This window comes from Balaenoptera acutorostrata, chromosome 16 (assembly GCF_949987535.1).
Source record: "Balaenoptera acutorostrata chromosome 16, mBalAcu1.1, whole genome shotgun sequence".
Taxonomy (NCBI): Eukaryota; Metazoa; Chordata; class Mammalia; order Artiodactyla; family Balaenopteridae; genus Balaenoptera; species Balaenoptera acutorostrata.
This window is the reverse complement of record NC_080079.1, coordinates 13,767,235-13,790,256: the sequence shown is the minus strand read 5'-3', so window position 1 is coordinate 13,790,256 and position 23,022 is coordinate 13,767,235. Positions and strand designations below refer to the sequence as shown.

Genomic DNA, 23,022 nt, shown 5'->3' with positions numbered 1-23,022 from the left:
TCTGTGTCACATTTTGTTAATTCTCGGAGTATTTCAAACTTTTTCATTATTATTATATTTGTTATGGTGATCTATGATCAGTGATCTTTGATGTTACTATTATAATTATTTTGGGGCACCACGAATCATTCCCATGTAAGATGGCAAACTCAACTGATTTTTGAAACGACAACAAAGGATTTAGACTATTACATAAACTTAGTTGATAAAGCAGTGGCAGGATTTGAGAGGACTGACTCCAATTTTGAAAAAAGTTCTGCTGTGGGTAAAATGCTATCAAGCAGCACTGCACGCTACAGAGAAATCATCTGTGAAAGGAAAAGTCAATCAATGCAGCAAACTTCTCTGTTGTCTTACTGTAAGAAATTACCACAGCCACCCCAACCTTCAGCAACCGCCACCCTGATCAATCGCAGCAGCCATCAACATTGAGGCAAGATTATCCACAAGCAAAAAGATTTTATGACTCGCTGAAGGCTCAGATGATGGTTAGCAGTTTTTAGCAATAAAGTAGTTTGCAATTAAGGTATGTACAGTTTTTTAGACATAATACTATCACACACTTAATAGACTACAGTATAGTGTAAATATAACTTTTATATGTACTGGGAAACCAAAAAATTCATGTCATTCGCTTTATTGTCATATTCACTTTATTGTGGTGTTCTGGAGCTATGCCTGTACAATTACAAAAGAAACAATACTATTTTCCAACACAGTAATCTTAGGAAAGAGGAGGTGGGGGAAGAATACCTACATAAACCCAGGACAGATGAACTCTAAATTTGGAATCTTCTGAAAAGTCTTCTTCTAGTCAAAAGCAACCTTGACAGACCTTTATGATTATAGATCTATATAGCTTTAAAAACCACTAGGAGTAATATTCAGCAACAGCTCCAAGTAATTCGTTCTGAGTGGAAGTTTTCCCTTACACAAATTTAAATGTCTCATGTTTGAGCTAATTTCCTTTTATCTCTCCTCCATGAAGGAAACAACTTCAGCCTTTATCTTAATGATGCTTCATTACTAATGCACATTTCTACATCCCAAGATCTTGAAAAGGTAATTTTTAAAAAAATATAATGACTTGCCTTCAAATAGGTAAAAAAAATTTCCAAAATTTATATACTTCTAACATAATATGAAAAATTTAAGAACCAAAATTTTCTTCAACAAGTTTTAAAAAAAGGCTATGAAGATAGAATGAGTGAAGGATTTTGAAGTCAAACAAACCTAGATTCAAATTCCAGCTATGGGATCTTGGGCAAGTAACTTATGGATCTCAGTTCTTCATCTATAAAATGGATATAATACTAATCTCATAAAGATGTTCTGAGGGCTGAAATAATGAATGCAAAGTACCTACCATATATTATATATTGCAGGTAATAAGTAAACGCTATTAGTAACAACAGAGGTATTTGTAGAGTCATACCCCCAAATATATTCAAATTTAGCTAGATATTTTCTCTTTTTAAAAAAGATAAACTGTCAAACATTAAAATAAATGCAGAGTATAAGGAACACACATTTACCAACTACTTTGGGTGGCGGGGAGTTAATTTTAGCCTTATTTACTACAGATAAAATTTTTAAAAAAACAGTTACCACTTGAGTCAAAAATAAACAAGTCAGACTTCCCTGGTGGCACAATGGTTAAGAGTCCGCCTGCCAATGCAGGGGACACGGGTTCGAGCCCTGGTCCAGGAAGATCCCACATGCCGCGGAGCAACTAAACCGGTGCGCCACAACTACTGAGCCTGCTCTCTAGAGCCTGCGAGCCACAAATACTGAAGCCCACGTGACTAGAGCCTGTGCTGCGCAACAAGAGAAGCCACTGCAATGAGAAGCACGCACACCACAACAAGGAGTAGACCCTGCTCGCGTGCAGCAGCAAAGACCCAACGCAGCCAAAAATAAATAAATAAATACATTAAAAAAAATAAAAAAATAAACAAGTGAATACAATCAAACTCAATACTAAAATAAATGGAAGACCACAAACAAATGCAAGCTAGAAATATTTCTTTGGTTTTAACTTCTAAAGCAGCTCATCTTGTAAACGAATTTCAAAATTCCATGTTAACAGCCTTCTCTATAGAAGAACTAAACATTTCACTATATAATATGGATATAATGCTACTTAAAGTATTAATTCCTTCTACCAAATTTTTACCTTGAAGCTGCCTCACCTAATAAAAGAAACAGCTGATTTTATTTCAAAATAGTTTAATCACATAATTAAATTCTTTCCTTTGCCTTATAAAATCAAAGTAAAAATATGTATTTCTGGTTCTAGAAGGATGGCAGTGGTGGTAGCATGGTTTTGAGTCTCCCCAAATCTTCCCATAAAAGCACAAAGAACAACTGGGAAAACAAAGGCAATACCTGTCAACAACATCTACAAGAAAACCAAGTGAACAGTACTTTTGGTAATAGTGGTAAAGTGGTCACACAAACTCTCCAACAGACTGCAGTTATAAAAACTGGATAAAAAGAATTTTAAAAACACATTTAAAGACAATGTAAACCTTCCCAAAGCAGACAGAAGCCAGAGGACAGTCTAATTTCATAAAATTGCAACACGGAGTACAAACTGCTAGCATGGGGTTTTCATAGCTCAGGGCTATGGCTGCAGGAAAGTGGTGGCGTAGTTCAAGCAGCAGAAAGTTGAAGCCTTATGGGTTTCAAGAATCAGGATAGAGTGCAAAGCCAGCAGAGCCAGCAGAGCAGCTAGAAATTATGGGGAGGCAAAGAAATCACTGAGAGGGTAAGTCCCATCTCTGCTCAAATCCTTGGCTGATTGCTAAATAAAGAAGGAAAAATTAGGGCACCAGTCTAAAAAGGCAGCAGTGGGAAGACAAAGGGAGAAGAGAAATATATGCTGTTGCTGGGAAGATGGGGAGGGTGGGAAGAGTACGGAGACAAAGTTTGCAACTTGAAAACAGGCAAGTTAACTGCCCACTAGAACAGAAAATCAATCATCCTCAGAATATAAGAGAATACAGAGTTGCTACAACTCATTATCTACAATGTCCAGTTTTCAATCAAAGAAAAGAGGAAAGTATGACCGATGGTCAACAGGACAGGCAAGTCAATAAAAACTGACTCCTAATGGGCCCAGATGATAAGACTTCAATGCAGCATTTATATATTTTTTTCAAAGAAAAAAAAATATATATACTCAAAGAATTGAAAGAACATCTTGTTCAAAGAATTAAAGAAAACACAATAATGAGTGAAAAGATAGGTATTCTCAACAGAGAAATGATAACTACAAAATTGAACTTCTAGAGCTGAATAGCATAATAAATGAAATTAAAAATTGGAGATAGCAGACTGGAGATAGCAGAAGACTCAGTGAACTTGAAGACAGATTAGTATTACTCAATCCAAAGAACACAAAGAAAAAAAGAAGAGTTTAAAGAAACAAACTGAACCTCAAGGACCTATGGGGAAAATGAAACAGCCCAACATATATGTAATTTGGAATCCCATAAGGAGAGGTGAAAAAGAAAGAAGCAGAAAAAATATCTGAAAAAATAATGCCCCCAAACTTCCCAAATTTGATTGAAAACATCAATGCACATATCCAAGAAGTTCACTGAAATAGAAGCATTAAAAACAAACAAAGAAAACTACCCCTAGACATAGTCAAAGGACTGAAAGCCAAAGTGAAAACTTGGAAAGCAGCTACAGAAAAATGACACATTGCACGTGGAGAGGAGCCATAAGATTGATTGCTGACTTCTCATCATAATATAGGATTGAAATAATTAAAGTGTTGAAGGAAAATAATTGTCAGCTTAGACATCTATATCAGGAAAACTATCCTTCACAACTGAATGAAAAATAAATTTCCAGATAAACAAAAACAGAGAATTTGTTGCCAGCAAACCTAAATAACAAGAAATGCTAAAGGAAGTTCTTGAGGCTGGAGGGACGGGATACCAGATAGTAACTTTGATCTAAAGGAAGGAATGAAGGGCAATAGAAATGTTAAATATACAGTAGATGTAAAAAAAATTTGTTTCTTTTAATTTCTTTAAAAGACATATGACTGTTTAAAGCTAAAAATAACACTATTGATGGGTTAATAACATATATGAATGTAATATACAGGTTTCCCCCCACTATCCAAAAGTAGAGCATTCCTATGAAACCTTTTGTAAGCAAAAATGGTGTAAAGTGCAGAAGCAATTATCTTAGGACACATCTTGCTAATGGATGCACAAAATAAATCAAGATAAAGCACAGATGTTCACAGACACAGTTCAAAGCTACGGTGGCTTGATGCTGGGATGCTGAATGTAGTTCCCAGAGAAGGAGCTTGGTGGTGTCACTCTCACTGCTGCTAGGGTACACAGCTACCTCTGTAACAGCTTGTTGCAAAACAAAGGTTGAATGACATTTTCTCTTTTCAATTTCTGTAAAAGTAAAAATCCTCTTCAAATTTCTTTCAGTTAGCAAAAACAGGTACTAAAGTAGGTCTTTCATAAAGGTGAAGTGGCGTAAAGCAAACTTTCAAAAAGCAAGGGATACCTGTATATGACAACACCGATGATGTGGGCATAAATGGAAATATACTATTATGAGGTTCTTGTAATTTACCTTAAGTAACAATATTCTAAGTATATGGGATACATTAAAGATTCATACTCCAATTCCTAGAGCAACCATATATACAGTGTAAAACTATAGTTAGCAAGCCAATAAAGGAATTAAAATGGAATACTAAAAAATATTTGATTCACAAGACAGGAAGGATGAAAAGAAACAGAGGAGAGAAAAAAAAACAGATGAGACAAAAAACAAATGGCAAAATGGCAGACCTAAAAACACAACCTCATCAATAATTACATTAAGTATAAGGGAACTAAACACTCCAATGAAAAGGCAGAGATTGTTATACACATAAAAGCAAGAGCCAACTGTTTATGACATATAATACAATTTAAATATAAAGACACAAATAGATCGAAAGTAAAAGGTTGTTAAAAAAAAGATATATATCTACACACACATACACACATATATACAGCATGAAAATAATAAGAAATCTGTAGATGCTATATCAATATCAGATGAAATAAATATTAAGACAAGAAATATTATGAGACAAAGAGGGACCCTTCATAATGATAAAAGAGTCATTATGTCAAGAAGAAATATGAAAAAGAAACGAAACTGAGTTATTTGTAGTGAGGGGGATGGACCTAGAGTCTGTCATACAGAGTGAAGTAAGTCAGAAAGAGAAAAATACCATATGCTAACACATATATATGGAATCTAAAAAAAAAGGTTCTGAAGAACCTAGGGACAGGACAGGAATAAAGATGCAGATGTAGAGAATGGACTTGAGGACACGGGGAGGGGGAAGGGTAAGTTGGGACGAAATGAGAGAGTGGCATGGACTTATATATACTACCAAATGTAAAACAGATAGCTAGTGGGAAGCAGCCGCATAGCACAGGGAGATCAGCTCGGTGCTTTGTGACCACCTAGAGGGGTGGGATAGGGAGGGTGGGAGGGAGATGCAAGAGGGAGGAGATATGGGGATATATGTATATGTATAGCTGATTCACTTTGTTATACAGCAGAAACTAACACACCATTGTAAAGCAATTATACACCAATAAAGATGTTAAAAAAAAAGAATATGCACCTAATAACCAAATTACAAAAGAATAGATAAATTAATAGTCATGGTTGAAGGATTTAAACACACTTCATTCACTAATTGACAGAACTAGATAAAAAAAAAACCAGTAAAGAAGATCCAAATGATGGTACTGGCAGTCCTCACTTTGTGTTAACTGCATATCAGAATTGTGTCCCTGCTTTGCACTGTTCTGACATGCAAGGTTTTGGTTAACACAGTGCCAGGCTGAGTAAGGGCTGTCTGTATATATTTTTGTATAGTTTTGTGTTATAGAAGCATGTTAATGCTCTACATATGAAAAAATAGGAATCAATAAGCATAGAAAGGCAGGGGTGTGGGGAGACTGAAATTGAAAGCAAACTGAAACGAACCCAACTACATTTCAAATGAACAACATAATCACACTAAATGGGAAAAATTATTCTAATTTATGAATACAGTACATGACGACATGCCCTCAATGGGTAGGGTAGGGGAGAACTGCAAATAAATCCTGAATTCCTTTTAGTAAGTATGTTCTCTGTTCACGTAGGGACAAAGCAATTCCAAAACTATCTGAGATGTAGTATAGGATTGAGCAAATGAGTCAAAGTGCTGATATTATTGGGAGTCAGGGCTCAAGGGACATAAAAATACAAAAGGGGGAAGAACCAAGGCGGGGAAGAACCAAGGCAAGGAACAATCCTATGAGGATGAAATAGAATTGGAAGTATCAGGTGAACTCATGATTTCTAAATTGTGTGTCTGTGTCTGTGTGTGTCTGTATGTATATGTTTACAAGTGTCTACACATATATGTATTTCCTAACTCTGCTCACTGAAGGGCCCTATGAATATATGAAGTAGCAATGAACATACCCAACACCCAGATCTTGATTCCTAATATCATTCTCTACTAAAAGGAACCAGGGCTTTTTGGAAAAATAGCTGATTCTAGGACTGTGATGGGGAAGATACAAAATGAACCTGGAACAGCTTGTTATATGTACAAGAAAGTAGTGAAGACCTAAAAAAAGGAAAAAAAGAAAAAAAAGAAGAAAGAAAAGGAGGAGGAGGAGGGGGATGGGGAGGAGGGGGGGAGGGGGAGAAGAAGAAGAAAAGCAAAGAAAAAAATACAGGGTTATTTGAAGAGGCTCCTAGTGGTCATATATGAGATAATTTAGGCACCAAAATAATTAAGGATGGTAAAGAATTACAGCGATTGAAAAATATAGGAATCCATGAGTCCATGCTGATGATAGATAATTATGGAACAAGGGAGAACTCTTGGTAATGAAAGAAGAATGTCAAGCGCTGTGGTTTTTCTGTATTTGTGTTGACATTTAAAAATTTTTAAAATGATGTATTTTTGGAACCCAGTAAAACAACACTCTAAAAGGTGCTGAGAAAATAGAGGCTTTAGAACAGTGTAAGTGTGACTCAGTGAAGAACTGACCTTAATTAGAACTTCTATCTATAATTAGGACAGATTATCCTAAATATACTGCTCTAGAGTACAGAACTCTCACACAACAGAACTTTGTACGCTTTGCCTTCACTGACTATAATCTTAAGTTTGTTTTTTAAAAAATATAACTGGTTGCTAAAACCAGGAAAAGAAAAGAGAGAAGAGAAGAGAAGAGAAGGGAAAAGAGACCCATTACATTGTTCAATGTCTTTTACACAAAGATATAGGGGACAAATCCCTCCTAGAATTTGAGGTCAGAATTTCTTTTCCCCTGAAAAACATGCACAGTTTATCAAGAAATAAAAACTAGGAACTCCATCAAGTTTCCTTTGCTGCCAGAAAACTGGTCTTCTCTTCTCTACATGGTTGTTTTTGATCTAATTTATTTTCTATTTAACTGCACATAGGTATATTATTTTCTTTGCAAAATACCTAAAATCCTTTTAGAAGATGGACTATAAATTATAAATTTAAAAATAATAATCTTAATATGATTGTAATACTAATGTGAAATAATTTAGTCTAATAACAATACTACAAATACAGCAATTGAGTTCTTCTGTGGTTAAAATCTAGCCTTAGTCAATGCGGAAAAAAAAAGCAACTATTCAGAATGACTTTGCTTTTTGGTAAATAGAACAAAACTGTGTTTCCATTCTCAAGCTTTATTTTGGAAATTCAAAACTGTTATTTCATATAATTAGAAAAGAACTTCCCTTTACAGTGTGAGACCCTTTCAAATTAATAAAATTCAAATTCCAGTTCTCATAACCAAATATGCAAAAAAGAACAGTTTTGTTTAAAGATCTGTTTTCTTCTTGATAAACAAGATAATGATTATATTAAGGAATTATAATAGAAGCCATATCTACTGAAGCCTTACTATGTGGTAGGCAACTGTGGTTTATTTACCTACCTCTGATCACAATTATCAGCAAGGTAGCACCCTTGTCCATTTTTACAGATGTGTAACTTCCCTGAGAACATATAACAGTAAGAGCACATAGCTAGGATGTGAACACAGCACTTTCTAACTCAAAAGCCAGTATTATTTCCACTTCATGTTGCCTTCTAAAGCATAAAGCTTCCAGCTATACAACTCCAGTATTTTCAGTAAACAGTTTTCTATGAATACTTCTAACTTGTTTTCTCATTGGCAAAATTCACTCTCAAAGCCTTACAACAGCTAAGTTTGATAAATCTTCACACAGACTTCTGTAAGTCTGAGATTACTTCAAAATAAAGTTAAAAAAGAAAAAATCCTCACACAGAAACATTTTATTATTTCAAAATAAAGTTTAAAAAATAAAAAGAAAGAAGTCCTTGAACAGAGCCATCATCTGTGGATGATGAATATGATGTTCCATTTTATGGATTTTGGGAAAAAATTATTAAAGTTACATTCTTTTTACTTGATTCAAGGGCAAGCTCTAAAAAGCTTACAGTGGGCGGAGTCAAGATGGTGGTGTGGGAAGATGCTGAGTTAGAGTCTCCCCACAACTAGGGCGCCTGCCAGCCACTGGTGGGGGACCCTGACACCCAAGGAGATGGGAGGAACCCCCAAGTGAACTGGTAGGATGTGGGGGGACTGAGGAGTAGGAGAAGTGGAGGTCAGACAGGATCAGCCCCCCTGAGGCCAGGGAGATCAGGAGAGGCAGGTGGGAGGGGCCCTCCAGGAGAAGCAGGAGAGGAGGGCGTTTGCCCTGCCCACTCGAGCCCAGGAAGCCTGCTGGGCTCCCAGGTGAGGTCCCCCGCCCTCTGAGACCAGGGGAGGGGGGCACGCCTGGGCCCCTTCTGTTCTGTTGAGCCTAAGCCCCACTCCCCACAGCCTCCAGGGCCTTTTCCAGCCCTGTGGGTCCTAAGCATAGGCCCCACCCACTGCCCAAACCTCGCCCTTGCTTAGGCCCCGCTCTCCACAGCTAAGGCCTCCCCCCAACCCTTTTTTCCTTTCCCCTCCTCCTCTTTTTTACTATTGTGGTACTGTTGTACCTTCCGGTTGTTGGTTCATCTATATTTTTATTTTTATATTTTTTCTAACATATCTGTTAGTTTCCTAGTCTAATTTTATTTTTTACTTTGTTATTGTTCTTTTTTTTTTGGCCGCCCCTCACGTCTTGTGGGATCTTGGTTCATGAGCCAGGGGTCAGGCTGAAGCTTCTGCAGTGGGAGCTCCGAGTCCGAACCACTGGACTAACAGAGACCCTCAGACCCCAGGGAATATTCATCAGAGTGAGGTCTCACTGAGGTCATCATCTCAGCACTAAGACCCAGCTCTACCCAACAGCCTACAAACTCCAATGTTGGAAGCCTCAGGCCAAACAACTAGTAAGACAGGAACACAGTCCCACTCATAAAAAAGAAAAAGAGAGCAAAAAAATATGTCACAGATGAAGGAGCAAGGTAAAAACCTACAAGACCAAATAAATGAAGAGGAAATAGGTGATCTACCTGAAAAAGAATTCAGAGTAATGATAGTAAAGATGATCCAGAATCTTGGAGACAGAATGGAGGCTCAGACTGAGAAAATACAAGAAATGTTTAACAAAGATCTAGAAGAACTAAAGAACAAACAGAGATGAACACAATAACTGAAATGAAAAATACACCAAAAGGAATCAATAACAGAATAACTGAGGCAGAAGAACGAATAAGTGAGCTGGAAGACAAAATGGTGCAAAAAACTGCCACAGAGCAGAATAATGAAAAAAGAATGAAAAGAATTGAAGACAATCTCAGAGACCTCTGGGACAATACTAAATGCACCAACATTCGAATTATAGGGGTCCCAGGAGAAGAAGAGAAAAAGAAAGGGTCTGAGAAAATATTTGAAGAGATTATAGTCAAAAACTTCCCTAACATGGGGAAGGAAATAGTCACCCAAGTCCAGGAAGCACAGAGAGTCCCATACAGGATAAACCCTATGAGAAACACACCAAGACACATGTTAATCAAACTAACAAAATATAAATTCAAAGAAAAAATATTAAAAGCAGCAAGGGAAAAACAAAAAATAACATACAAAGGAATCCCCATAAGGTTATCAGCTGATTTTTCAGCAGAAACTATGCAGGCCAGAAGGGAGTGGCAGGATATACTTAAGGTGATGAAAGAGAAAAACCTACAACCAAGGTTACCCAGCAAGAATCTCATTCAGATTCGACGGAGAAATCAAAAGCTTTTCAGACAAGCAAAAGCTAAGAGAATTCAGCACCACCAAACCAGCTTTACAACAAATGCTAAAGAAACTTCTCTAGGTGAGAAACACAAGAGAAGAAAAAGACCCACAAAAACAAACCCAAAACAATTAAGAAAATGGCAGTAGGAACATACATATCGATAATAACCTTGAATGTAAATGGATTAAATGTCCCAACCAAAAGACAGACTGGCTGAATGGATACAAAAACAAGACCCATGTATATGCTGTCTACAAGAGATGCACTTCAGACCTAGGAACACATATAGACTGAAAGTGAAGGGATGGAAAAAGATATTCCATGCAAATGGAAATCAAAAGAAAGCTGGTGAAGCAGGCGGCGGACGGCCCCCTCAAGGGCATCCTGGGCTACACTGAGGACCAGGTTGTCTCCTGTGACTTCAATAGTGACATCCACTCTTCTACCTTCGATGCTGGGGCTGGCATTGCCCTCAACAACCACTTTGTCAAGCTCATTTCCTGGTACGACAATGAATTTGGCTACAGCAACAGGGTTGTGGACCTCATGGTCCACATGGCCTCCAAGGAGTAAGAGTCCCTGGACCACCAGCCCCAGCAGGAGCACGAGAGGAAGAGAGAGGTCCTCCACTGCTGGGGAGTCCTTGCCCCAACTCCGTCCTCCAACACACTTGAGAATCTCCCGATCTCCACAAGGTTTCCATCCCAGACCCCATGAGGAAGGGGGAGGAGGAGGGGCTTAGGGAGCCCTACCTTGTCATGTACCATCAATAAAGTACACTGTACCCAGAAAAAAAAAAAAAAAAGAAAGCTGGAGTAGCAATACTCATATCAGATAAAATAGACTTTAAAATAAAGACTGTTATAAGAGATAAGGAGTGACACTACATAATGATGAAAGGATTAATCCAAGAAGAAGATATAACAATTATAAATGTTTATGCACCCAACACAGAAGCACCTCGATACATAAGGCAAATGCTAACAACCATGAAAGGAGAAATCGACAGTAATACAATAATATGGGGGTGTTAACACCCCACTTAAACCAATGGACAGATCATCCAAACAGAAAATAAATAAGGAAACACAAGCTTTAAGTGATACAATGGACCAGATAGATTTAATTGATATTTACAGAACATTCCACCCAAAAGTGGCAGAATACACTTTCTTCTCAAGTGCACATGGAACATTCTCCAGGATAGATCACATCTTGGGTCACAAATCAAGCCTCAGAAAATTGAAATCGTATCAAGCATCTTTTCTGACCACAATGCTATAAGACTGGAAATCAATTACAGGAAAAAAACTGTAAAAAACACAAATGCATGGAGGCTAAACAGTGCACTACTAACCAAGAGATCACTGAAGAAATCAGAGAAGAAATAAAAAAATACATAGAAACAAATGACAACGAAAACACAACAACCCAAAACCTATGCGACGCGGCAAAAGCAGTTCTAAGAGGGAAGTTTATAGCAATTCAATCTCACCTCAAGAAACAAGAAAAATCTCAAATAAACACTCTAACCCTACACTTAAAACAACAGAGAAAGAAGAACAAAGAAAACCCAAAGTCAGTAGAAGGAAAGAAATCATAAAGATCAGATCAGAAATAAATGAAAAAGAAATGAAGGAAACAATAGCAAAGATCAACAAAACTAAAAGCTGGTTCTTTGAGAAGATAAACAAAATTGATAAACCCTTAGCCAGACCTATCAAGAAAAAAAGGGAGAGGACGCAAATCAGTAAAATTAGAAATGAAAAAGGAGAAATCACAACTGAAACTGAAAAAATACAAAGGATTATAAGAGACTACTACAAACAACTATATGCCAATAAAATAGACAACCACAAAGAAATGGACAAATTTTTGGAAACGTACAATTTTCCAAGACTGAACCAGGAAGAATTAGGAAATATAAACAGACCTATCACAAGTAATAAAATCAAAACCGTGATTAAAAATCTTCTAACAAACAAAAGTCCAGGACCAGATGGCCTCACAGACGAATTCTATCAAACATTTAGAGAAGAGCTAACACCCATCCTTCTCAAACTCTTCCAAAAAACTGCAGAGGGAGAAACACTCCCAAATTCATTCTACGAAGCCACCATCACTCTGATACCAAAACCAGAAAAAGACATCACAAAAAAAAGAAAATTATAGACCAATATCACTGATGAACATAGATGCAAAAATCCTGAACAAAATACTAGCAAACAGAATCCAACAACACCAATTTATGATAAAAACTCTCCAGAAAATGGGCATAGAGGGAAACTACCTCAACATAATAAAGGCTATATATGACAAACCCACAGCAATCATCATACTCAATGGTGAAAAACTGAAAGCATGTCCACTAAGATCAGGAACAAGACAAGGATGTCCACTCTCGCCACTCTTATTCAACATAGTTTTGGAAGTCACGGCAATCAGAGAAGAAAAAGAAATAAAAGGAATCCAAATTGGAAAAGAAGAAGTAAAACTGTTACTGTTTGCAGATGATATGATACTATACATAGAAAATCCTAAAGATGCTACCAGAAAACTACTAGAACTAACCAATGGATTTGGTAAGGTTGCAGGATACAAAATTAATGCACAGAATCTCTGGCATTCCTATACACCAAGCAACGAAAAATCAGAAAGAGAAGTTAAGGAAACAATCCCATTTACCATCGCAACAAAAAGAATAAAATACCTAGGGATAAACCTGCCTAAGGAGGTGAAAGACTTGTACTCAGAAAACTATAAAACAATGATGAAAGAAATCAAAGATGATACAGATGGAGAAATATACCATGTTCTTGGATTGGAAGAATCAATATTGTGAAAATGACTATACTACCCAAAGCAATCTACAGATTCAGTGCAATCCCTATCAAACTACCAATGGCATTCTTCACAGAATTAGAACAAAAAATTTTACAATTCATATGGAAACACAGAAGACCCCGAATAGCCAAAGCAATCTTGAGAAAGAAAAACGGAGTTGGAGGAATCAGGCTCCCCGACTTCAAACTATACCACAAAGCTACAGTAATCAAGACAGTATGGTACTGGCACAAAAACAGAAATATAGATCAATGGTACAGGATAGAATGCCCAGAGATAAACCCATGCACATATGGTCACCTAACTTATGACAAAGGCGGCAAGAGCATACAATGGAGAAAAGACAGCCTCTTCCATATGTGGTGCTGGGAAAACTGAACAGCTACATGTAAAGAATGAAATTAGAACACTACCTAACACCATACACAAAAATAAACTCCAAATGGATTAAAGACCTAAATGAAAGACTAGACTCTATAAAATTCTTAGAGGAAAACATAGGAAAAACACACTTTGACATAAAATACAGCAAGATCTTTTTTGACCCACCTTTCAGAGTAAAGGAAATAAAAACAAAAATAAACAAATGGGACTTAATTAAACTTAAAAGCTTTTGCACAGCAAAGGAAACCATAAACAAGACAAAAAGACAGCCCTCAGAATGGGAGAAAATATTTGCAAATGAAACAACACACAAAGGGTTAATCTCTAAAATATACAAACAGCTTATGGAGCTCAATATCAAAAAAAACAAACAATCCAATTAAAAAATGGGCAGAAGACCTAAATAGACATTTCACTAAGGAAGACATACAGATGGCCAAGAGGCACATGAAAAGCTGCTCAACATCACTAATTATTAGAGAAATGCAAATCAGAACTACAGTGAGGTATCACCTCACTCTGGTCAGAACGGCCATTATCAAAAAATCTAGAAACAATAAATGCTGGAGAGGGTGTGGTGAAAAGGGAACCCTCCTGCACTGTTGGTGGGGATGTAAATTGATAAAACCACTATGGAAAACAGTATGAAGGTTCCTCAAAAAACTAAAAATAGAACTACCATACGACCCAGCAATCCCACTACTGGGCATATACCCTGAGAAAACCATAATTCAAAAAGAGTCATGTACCACAATGTTCATTGCAGCACTATTTACAATAGCCAGGACATGGAAGCAACCTAAGTGTCCATTGACAGATGAATGGATAAAGAAGATGTGGCACATATATACAATGGACTATTAGCCATAAAAAGAATCAAAATTGAGTTATTTGTAGTGAGGTGGATGGACCCAGAGTCTGTCATACAGAGTGAAGTAAGTCAGAAAGAGAAAAACTAATACCGTATGCTAACGCATATATATGGAATCTAAAAAAAAAAAAGGTACTGATGAACCTAGTTGCAGGGCAGGAAGAAAGATGTAGACATAGAGAATGGACCTGAGGACACAGGGTGGGAGGGGGAAGCTGGGGCAAAGTGAGAGTAGCATCGACATATATACACTACTGAATGTAAAATAGTTAGCTAGTGGGAAGCAGCAGCATAGCACAGGGAGATCAGCTCGGTGCTCTGCAATGACCTAGAGGAGTGGGATAGGGAGGATGGGAGGGAGGCTCAAGAGGGAGAGGATATGGGGACACATGTATGCATATGGCTAATTCACTCTGGTGTACGAGAGAAACTAACAGTACTGTGAAGCAATTATACTCCAATAAAGATCTATTAAAAAAATAAAAAGCTTAAAAAATAAACATTTATAAGAATATTAAGCTAAAACTATAACAACACTAAGTGATCCCTATGACATTATAACAACCTGGACATGTTTAAATAGTGCTCGCTCAAGCAGGAGAAATGTGAATATGTATGCCTAAAGGTTCAGAACTCAAGAAACTTCAACTCATGACAGTAAGCTAATTCAAAACAACGTTATATACATACAAGTGGTCTACGGAAATGTTCTAATCTTAATTGGTTTATATGCTCTTAAAAATTTGATCATTCTAAAACTTTCCTCTATTTGTTTCAAATCTTCTCATATCACTAAGTGAAGTTGTCACGGTAAAAATATCTCAAGAGGTCTTAAGCCTTAAATTTCCAAAATTGAAATAAATGATAAGCATTTTTTTGTCCTTCCTCCAAAAAAGGGGGCACTGTTATTTGTTCTTCCATTTTCTCTAGAGTGTCACTTTCTTTCTGTTTTAGAGATTACAATAAACCCCACAAGATGAATTTATATTCAAAAGCGGGAAAAATGAAAATACTTAGATTACAGTAGTATCTCCTCTTTAGTTTGAATCTTACAAACTTGTAATCTATATGAGTTGAGAGTTCTTTTTTTTCTACTAACAAAAATGTTCAGAAGAAAAACAACAATGTAAGAAAGATTTTAATAAAAATATGAGAAGAATAAAAAAGCAGGAATAAGTTGAAAATAGTAATTAGTAAGTTATTCTCTCCTTCATTAACAATATTAAGTAATCCTTAAACTGTGTGAATAACACATAGCACCACAACACTAAGCAACTTTACATGGTTGGGTTTATAAAGATAGTGACTAAAACACTATTGAGATAGTGTGCTTGTTCCCAAGATTAAGCTGTCACATGGGGAAAGGTGCTGGCCTACAAGGACTAACATAAGAACATGAACTACTGTCCATGCCTTCTCCTTCAACTCTCCAGAAATACTGGTCTTTATTTTTAAATTTTTTGACAAGGTGATACAGTCACAAAAATCAAACAGTATAAAAAAGGTTATAGTGAAAAGTCTGGCTCTCACCTTCACCCCTGTCCATCATCATTAACCCAGTTCCCTCAAGCTTTTCCCCATAAAAATTTTTATTGGTTTCTTGTATATTCTTTCAGAGATTCATTACACAGTTCATTATTAAAATAAAATAGGATAGGGGCTTCCCTGGTGGCGCAGTGGTTGAGAATCTGCCTGCCAATGCAGGGGACACGGGTTCGAGCCCTGGTCTGGGAAGATCCCACATGCCGCGGAGCGGCTAGGCCTGTGAGCCACGACTACTGAGCCTGTGCGTCTGGAGCCTGTGCTCCGCAATGGGAGAGGCTGCAACAGTGAGAGGCCCGCGCACCGCAGTGAAGAGTGGCCCCCGCTTGCCGTAACTGGAGAAAGCCCTCGCACAGAAACGAAGACCCAACACACCCAAAAATAAATAAATAAATAAATTTATTTAAAAAAAAAAAAAAAGAAAAAAAAAAGAAAATAGGATACATATACTTCACAAATTGTAATGTTTTTCTTTGTATTATTTATCTCAATTCAACATGACCTAAATAATGCCTGACTACACTCTCTCAATGCCTTCATGCAGTCTTGGGTTCAAGGCTGACCCAAGGATTTAAGTGAGCAGTATCTCAAATAAAGCAAGAGAATGCTGAGCAAAGGAGACAACAATAGCTAGTGGTTAAAAAGCTGCAAACAACAGACATATAATTAATCCATAATCCCATCAGCAACACCAAGACAAAAGAACTAGTTTTTTAAAGTTCCTAGCACAGTACCTATTACACATCATATACACTGCATTAAATATCTGTTCAATGAATCAATCAATCAATCTTCTTCAAGGCTATCTTTGCAAGTTTGGGGATGGGCGGGTGAATAGGTAGGTAGGAATTAACAACAGGAGAGTCAAGAAATTTTGTACAAAGCTGCCTTTCAAATGTTTATAAGTTGCTATGATTATTTTGGAAAAGGTAATCCAATGGTATGAATTTGATGCCTGTGAATCTATAAGAAAATTCACTGAAAGAAAGTATCAGTCCAAAATTTCCTCAGACACAGGCCACTTGAAAAACATCCTTCCAAATGATAATATGACAAGCCCAAATTATAATTAGATATTTAATACTTATGCTTACCATAGCATATTGGCTTAGCTACTTCAAATTCAGACTTACGTAGAGCCGTATTTTTATTGTATATATCATTTTACTGTACATTGCAGTCCCTTTTACAAAATTTACAGCATATTCAGTCTTTCTTTGATAAAAGAATTCCCTTTAAACTAGACTTTCTGACATAATCGTACACAATATTGATTCACCTTAAGAATTTTAAGAATTTTTTAAAAAAATTTAGCATATTATTAGTATACTCAAAATTAACCTATTAGCAAGGATACAGATATATTTGGTATAAAATAAAACCTCTGGACTCAAGCACTTATTTTTTATTATGGGCTGAAAATAAAAATAGAGTGATTAAGCATCAAATAAGTGGTCACAGAAATGTAGCATAAGGATAGTATATTTGTAGTTGGAATGATCAGGAGATACAGTAAGGAGGCAGCTTTTAAGGTGAAGCAAGAAAGGCTAGTCTCAAGGAACAGAAGATGGGGTAGGGCCTTCAGCCAGGAAAATAGTGGATAGTCAACACAGGAGCTTGGTACGTTAAAATATCTAAGGCAGGGAATGGCAAACTATGGTCCATGGGCCAAATCCAGTCCACTGCTTGTTTTTATATGGCCTGTGGGCTACCAATGGTTTTCACATTTTTAAATGGCTGAAAAAAACAAATCAAAAGAACTTCATGACACATAAAAATTATAAAATTCATATAATAAAGTGTTATGGGCACACAGCCATGCCATGTCCATTCATTTACCTGTTGTCTATCTATGACTGCTTTCACACTACAAGGCAGAGTTGAGTAGTTGCAACAGAAACTTTGTGAATCACAAAGCCTAAAATATTTACTATCTGGCCCTTTAGAGAAAAAGTTTGCCAACCTCTTCTCTTAGGAAGGCCTATGTGGTTGAAGCACTGTGAGTGAGGGGCTGGGTGGAGAAAGAAACTAGAGAGGTAAAGAGGGCCATGCAAGCCATGAAAAAGATTTGGGTCTATCTTCTAAGAGGAATGGGGAAGCCATTAGAGAATTTTAAGTAGGAAAGTGACAATCAGATATGCATTTTGAAAAGCTCATTCTGGTTGTCATAATGGTAACCAGTGTTAGGAGATAAGTAAGGAGGCTAATGTAATAAGTAGTTCAAGCAAAGTATGAACACAGCTTAGACTATGGGGCTGGAAAATAAAGAGGCTGGGCAAGATTATTTCTGAGATTCCCTTCCAGCTCTAAAATTTTAAGAATCACAGGAGTTCACAAGTCTGGTTTTGCAACTTTCCAGGGTATTTCCAATTATCAAAAACAGTTCTCAAAACTGTTATGCTATGAACAGCTTTCTAATAGGTAGTAAGAAATATGCCAACAGAGCATTATGTATCTAAAAAGTTTGGAAATTACTGCAGGATAAATGATCACCCCCGCCATTAGAATGCTTTCTAAAATATAGTTTGTATTTTTTATGAGTTGGAAAGGACTACTTTTATGAAATTTACAATTAAAGAATTTACAGATAATACAATATAAATTAACACAGTGGGGAATAAACACAAATACTGCTCAAGTACATTTTCAGTGTACTTTCTTTCCTATAATGTAGTAATGACAAAACAAAGAACATACCTGCTACATTCTAACAATGTAACTTTAAGGCGGCCTTCAGTAAGTGCCCATTGTTGTATATGGATATGCTCTTCATCATCTTCTTCGAATCCTTGCAAGGTTTGGAATGGGAAAAACGGCTTAAACCTGACAAAAGTAAAGATAAGTCTAAATTTCTGAATAATAAACACCACACTTTAAAGCGTAATAACAAAACCTACCTGTAGGAAAACAACACAGAACAAACATCTAATACTGCATGTGCCCTATAAAACCACAGCTTACCACACGCCCCCATAACTGGCAGCAAATAGTGCTTTCTTGGTGGCACCCAGACTTCCTGGTTTTTTGGCATGCCCTCATTGACAAGGCAGGACACCTAGAACAAAGGAAAAGAAAATCTAGAAGCCACCAGTGGGCCCTGAAACTTGGGTGGGACAGGAGAGAGATTCTTTCTGGACCCGATGGGAAGAGTGTTCCTACAGTAAAAGATCAAAATTCAGAATGCAATGTTCCATGGAAACAATAAAATTGGATAGCAATTAGTACTAGATAATGATAAATAATAATAACAACAACAACAACAATTAACAGCAGCAAAGGTATTTATCAGAGATGTTTACTATTTGCCAGGCAGTGTGCTAAGAGCTTTACATGCTTTGTATCTTATTCAATGCTCAAAATCCTGAGTGGGCAATATGATTAGCTTCCCTCTCCAGATGAAAAGAGTGAGGGTTAGAAAGGTTAAAGAATTTGTTCAACATTACACAGTGAGTGGCATAACCAGAATTCAAGCTAGTTTGACAAGTTGACTACGTAACACTTCAGTTACCTATGAATTATTCAGGTCTTTATGTGCTCACTGTTAATACTCTTGGGTTTTATGCAGAAGCTTGTGGTGAGTTATAAACTAAGTTTTAAAAACTTTAATTTGAAACATAATTCATACTCCTCCATTAAAGCAAAGGACAAAGAAAATGAGAAAATCGGGCTTGAGGGCCTATAGTTTTCAACTAACCCTACACGCTGTCACTAGACATGACATTTGTCTGCTCAAAAGCTTTAATGCCTTCTCACTAACCACACACAGTATAAAAGATAGTCAAGAGTTCCTGGTTTCATATTCAAGGTCTACCACAATTAATCTTTCCAATGGTATTTTTCCTTATTAGAAACCTTCCAATCTAGGAAGTGTAGTCACCTCATGTACCCAGAAGATGCCATGCATATTCCTGCTTTCAAGCCTTTTGTACCAACTGGAGGTTTTCACTATTCCTCAAAGTCTACCCAAACCCTAAACACTTTCTATAGTCAGCTTTAGGTCCTACATCACAGCAGACCACACGCACTGCTTTCACTCTTCTTTATCTTGCAGTCATTTAAATTGCTGGGCACTTATGCCTTGAAATCTCAAATGTGACCTGGTTTCACAATTATCTTTACCCCTCACACACACTATCAGGACTGAAGTATGTATTGATCTGATTTATAAAAATCCAACATAAAAAATGAAACAAACATTTAGAAAATATGAATAGCCCACAACAATTTATACTGAAAGATACTGATAGAGAGGGAGATATACTATTTTACAGTTTCCCAATGAACAGGATTAAAGAAAAAATTCTTAGGGAAAGATAAGGAGGTATACAGACAATGCTCAGTGCTTTTCTCTTGCTTCTGGAAACAGATGGAAAACAGAAAGCCCCTTTAGTTTCCTAATTTCCATTGAAATCATTTGATTCAGACAGACTGGCACCAAATTTTTGAGAGGAAAAAAGGAAACTACATTTATCATGTTAATACGATGTTGTAGCTGAGTGTTTTTAATAAACAAGCCTTATGGCTCCTGAAGAACATATAACTGTCACTCTATTAAAAAAAATCACAAAAAGCACTACATACACTAGCAACTTTGAATATAATAATCCAAGTTTGCTAAATCACAGCTGCTCTATGAATCAACTTTTCTTGTCAAGTATAAAGCTAAAATTTGATTAAAAATTTTCTCACAAGTGTGTGACTTCAATGTTATAAGTAGTAAAGTCTAATTTGGGTGTATTAATGCTTCTAGGGGGTTTGCTAAAAGGATTTATGCACAAAAATAAACTAAAATCAGAAAAAATGTATTCCATTTTAAAATAACACACTAAGCAGTGGGATAGAGCTACTTGTTCAACACCCTCTCACCATACACAAAAATAAACTCAAAATGGCTTAAAGACTTAAACATAAGACATGAGACCATAAAACTCCTAGAAGAGAACATAGGCAAAACATTCTCCGACATAAATCGTACCAATGTTTTCATAGGTCAGTCTTCCAAGGCAATAGAAATAAAAATGAAAATAAACAAATGGGACCTAACCAAACTTACAAACTTTTGCACAGCAAAGGAAACCATAAACAAAACAAAAAGACAACCTATAGAATGGAAGAAAACATTTGCAACGATGCGACCGACAAGGGCTTAATTTCCAAAATTTACAAATAGCTCATACAACTCAACAACAACAACAAAAACAACCCAATCGAAAAATGGGCAAAAGTTCTAAAGAGACATTTCTCCAAAGAAGAAATACAGATGGCCAATAGGCATATGAAAAGATGCTCAACACTGCTAATTATTAGAGAAATGTAAATCAAAATTACAATTAGGTACCACCTCACACTGGTCAGAATGACCATCATTAAAAAGTCTACAAGTAACAAATGCTGGGGGAGGCTGTGGAGAAAAGGGAACCCTCCTACCCTGTTGATGGGAATGTAAGTTGGTGCAGCCACTGTGGGAAACAGTATGGAGGTTCCTCAGAAAACTAAAAATAGAATTACCATATGATCCAGCAATCCCACTCCTGGGCATATATCCAGACAAAACTATAATTCAAAAAAATACATGCATCCTTATGTTCACAGTAGCACTATTCACAATAGCCAAGACACGGAAACAACATAAATGTCCATTGACAGATGAATGGATAAAGAAGATGTGCTAAATATATACAATGGAATATTACTCAGCCATAAAAAAGAACAAAATAATGCCATTTGCAGCAACATGGATGCAACTAGAAATTATCATACTAACTGAAGTAAGTCAGAAAGAGAAAGACAGATACCATATGATATAACTTATATGTGGAATCTAAAATATGACACAAATGAACCTATCTATGAAACAGAAACAGAACCACGGACATAGAGAACAGACTGGTGGTTGTCAAGGGGGAGAGGGTTGGGGGAGGTATGGAGTTGGAGGTTGGGGTTAGCAGATGTAAGTTTTTATATATAGAATGGATAAACAACAAGGTCTTCCTGTATAGCACAGGGAACTATATTCAATATCCTGTGATAAACCATAATGGAAAAGAATGTCTATGCGTATAACTGAGTCACTCTGCTGTACAGCAGTAATTAACACAACATTGTAAATCAACTACACATCAATAAAACAAAACAAAAGTTATTTGTTCAAGCTACTAAACAGAAACCAAACATTCACAAAGAACACTTGGTTTTCAAAACTTTTAGTCCAAGTCTTTAAATAGCCCAAACTCATAAAGGAATCCAAACAATGAAGTAGGCTACTTGTATGCCTTCCTTTTATCTTCCCATCATACCACAAAATCCTTCCTTCATTAGCCTATATCTCCTGTGAACCTATCAACTTAAAAATGTCATTGTTTTCTCACTCAAGTTCCCTTTCTTTTCCCCTCACTCAAACCTTCTTTTACAAGCTATCTGTACTTCCTCTTGTAGAAAACTTTAAAAACCAACCTGGGAAGATGGACTTTTATAATAACAGCATGAGACACTCCATTGACCTGCTCCCAGTGAAGCTGGTGAAATTATTAAAACAAATATTAAAGCCTCTGGAAATGGTCCTAAGGGCAAACAAAGAAACTTCCATTCAAGAAAACCTATAGAAATATGGTAAGAAAGGTGAGAGTCTGTGGTGTTGGAGCCAAGATTGCTCAGCAGGGAAGAGATTCCACTCTGGACTGCTGAAGCGAAGAATACAGGCTGCCTCACTTCCCCAGCACCCTGTCAGAGGGCTTTCTTCCTGGTTAAGAGCAGGGCATCAGTGTTTCTCATCTGGCCCTCGACCACCTATTACTAGGCTAAGTTCCGGGAAAGAATGGTCAAGAAGTTGGGAGCGCCTTTCTTTGACCGAGTTCCCACTTGAGAAACAGAGACTCTACCTTGGGCATAGCACACTAAGAATACTGAGGCCTTGATTGTCCTTGCCCTGGCTCATGAAACAGTGGTTCTATGCCAAGAGAGGCAAGCCAAGAGAACCTCAGGCTGCTACCACCCCTCATCCCACCTCCATCTAGTGTCCAACAGCTAGAGTGGGGGTTTCACTCACAGAGAAGCTTGCCATTGTCCCCAACCCTAGCTCCAGAGCCCTGGCTCAAAGA

General features: G+C 36.9%; 1 protein-coding gene across 3 annotated transcripts in view; it reads right to left on the bottom strand.

The window, feature by feature from the left end:
- Window positions 1-23,022, bottom strand: part of PDZD8 (PDZ domain containing 8) — an 86,734-nt gene that overhangs the window by 39,993 nt on the left and 23,719 nt on the right. The window contains exons 2-3 of one of the 3 annotated variants that reach the window (XM_028164239.2): window positions 18,887-18,980; window positions 18,650-18,748 (exon numbers count right to left, since the gene is read on the bottom strand). The exons of 1 other annotated variant lie outside the window; for it this stretch is intronic. In XM_028164239.2, coding sequence (XP_028020040.2) covers window positions 18,743-18,748; window positions 18,887-18,980 — 100 coding nt within the window. In that variant the 3' untranslated portion in view covers window positions 18,650-18,742. Of the gene's footprint in view, window positions 1-18,622; window positions 18,749-18,886; window positions 18,981-23,022 lie in introns of those variants that run through there. One more of the 3 variants, XM_007173165.2, reaches the window with a different exon arrangement.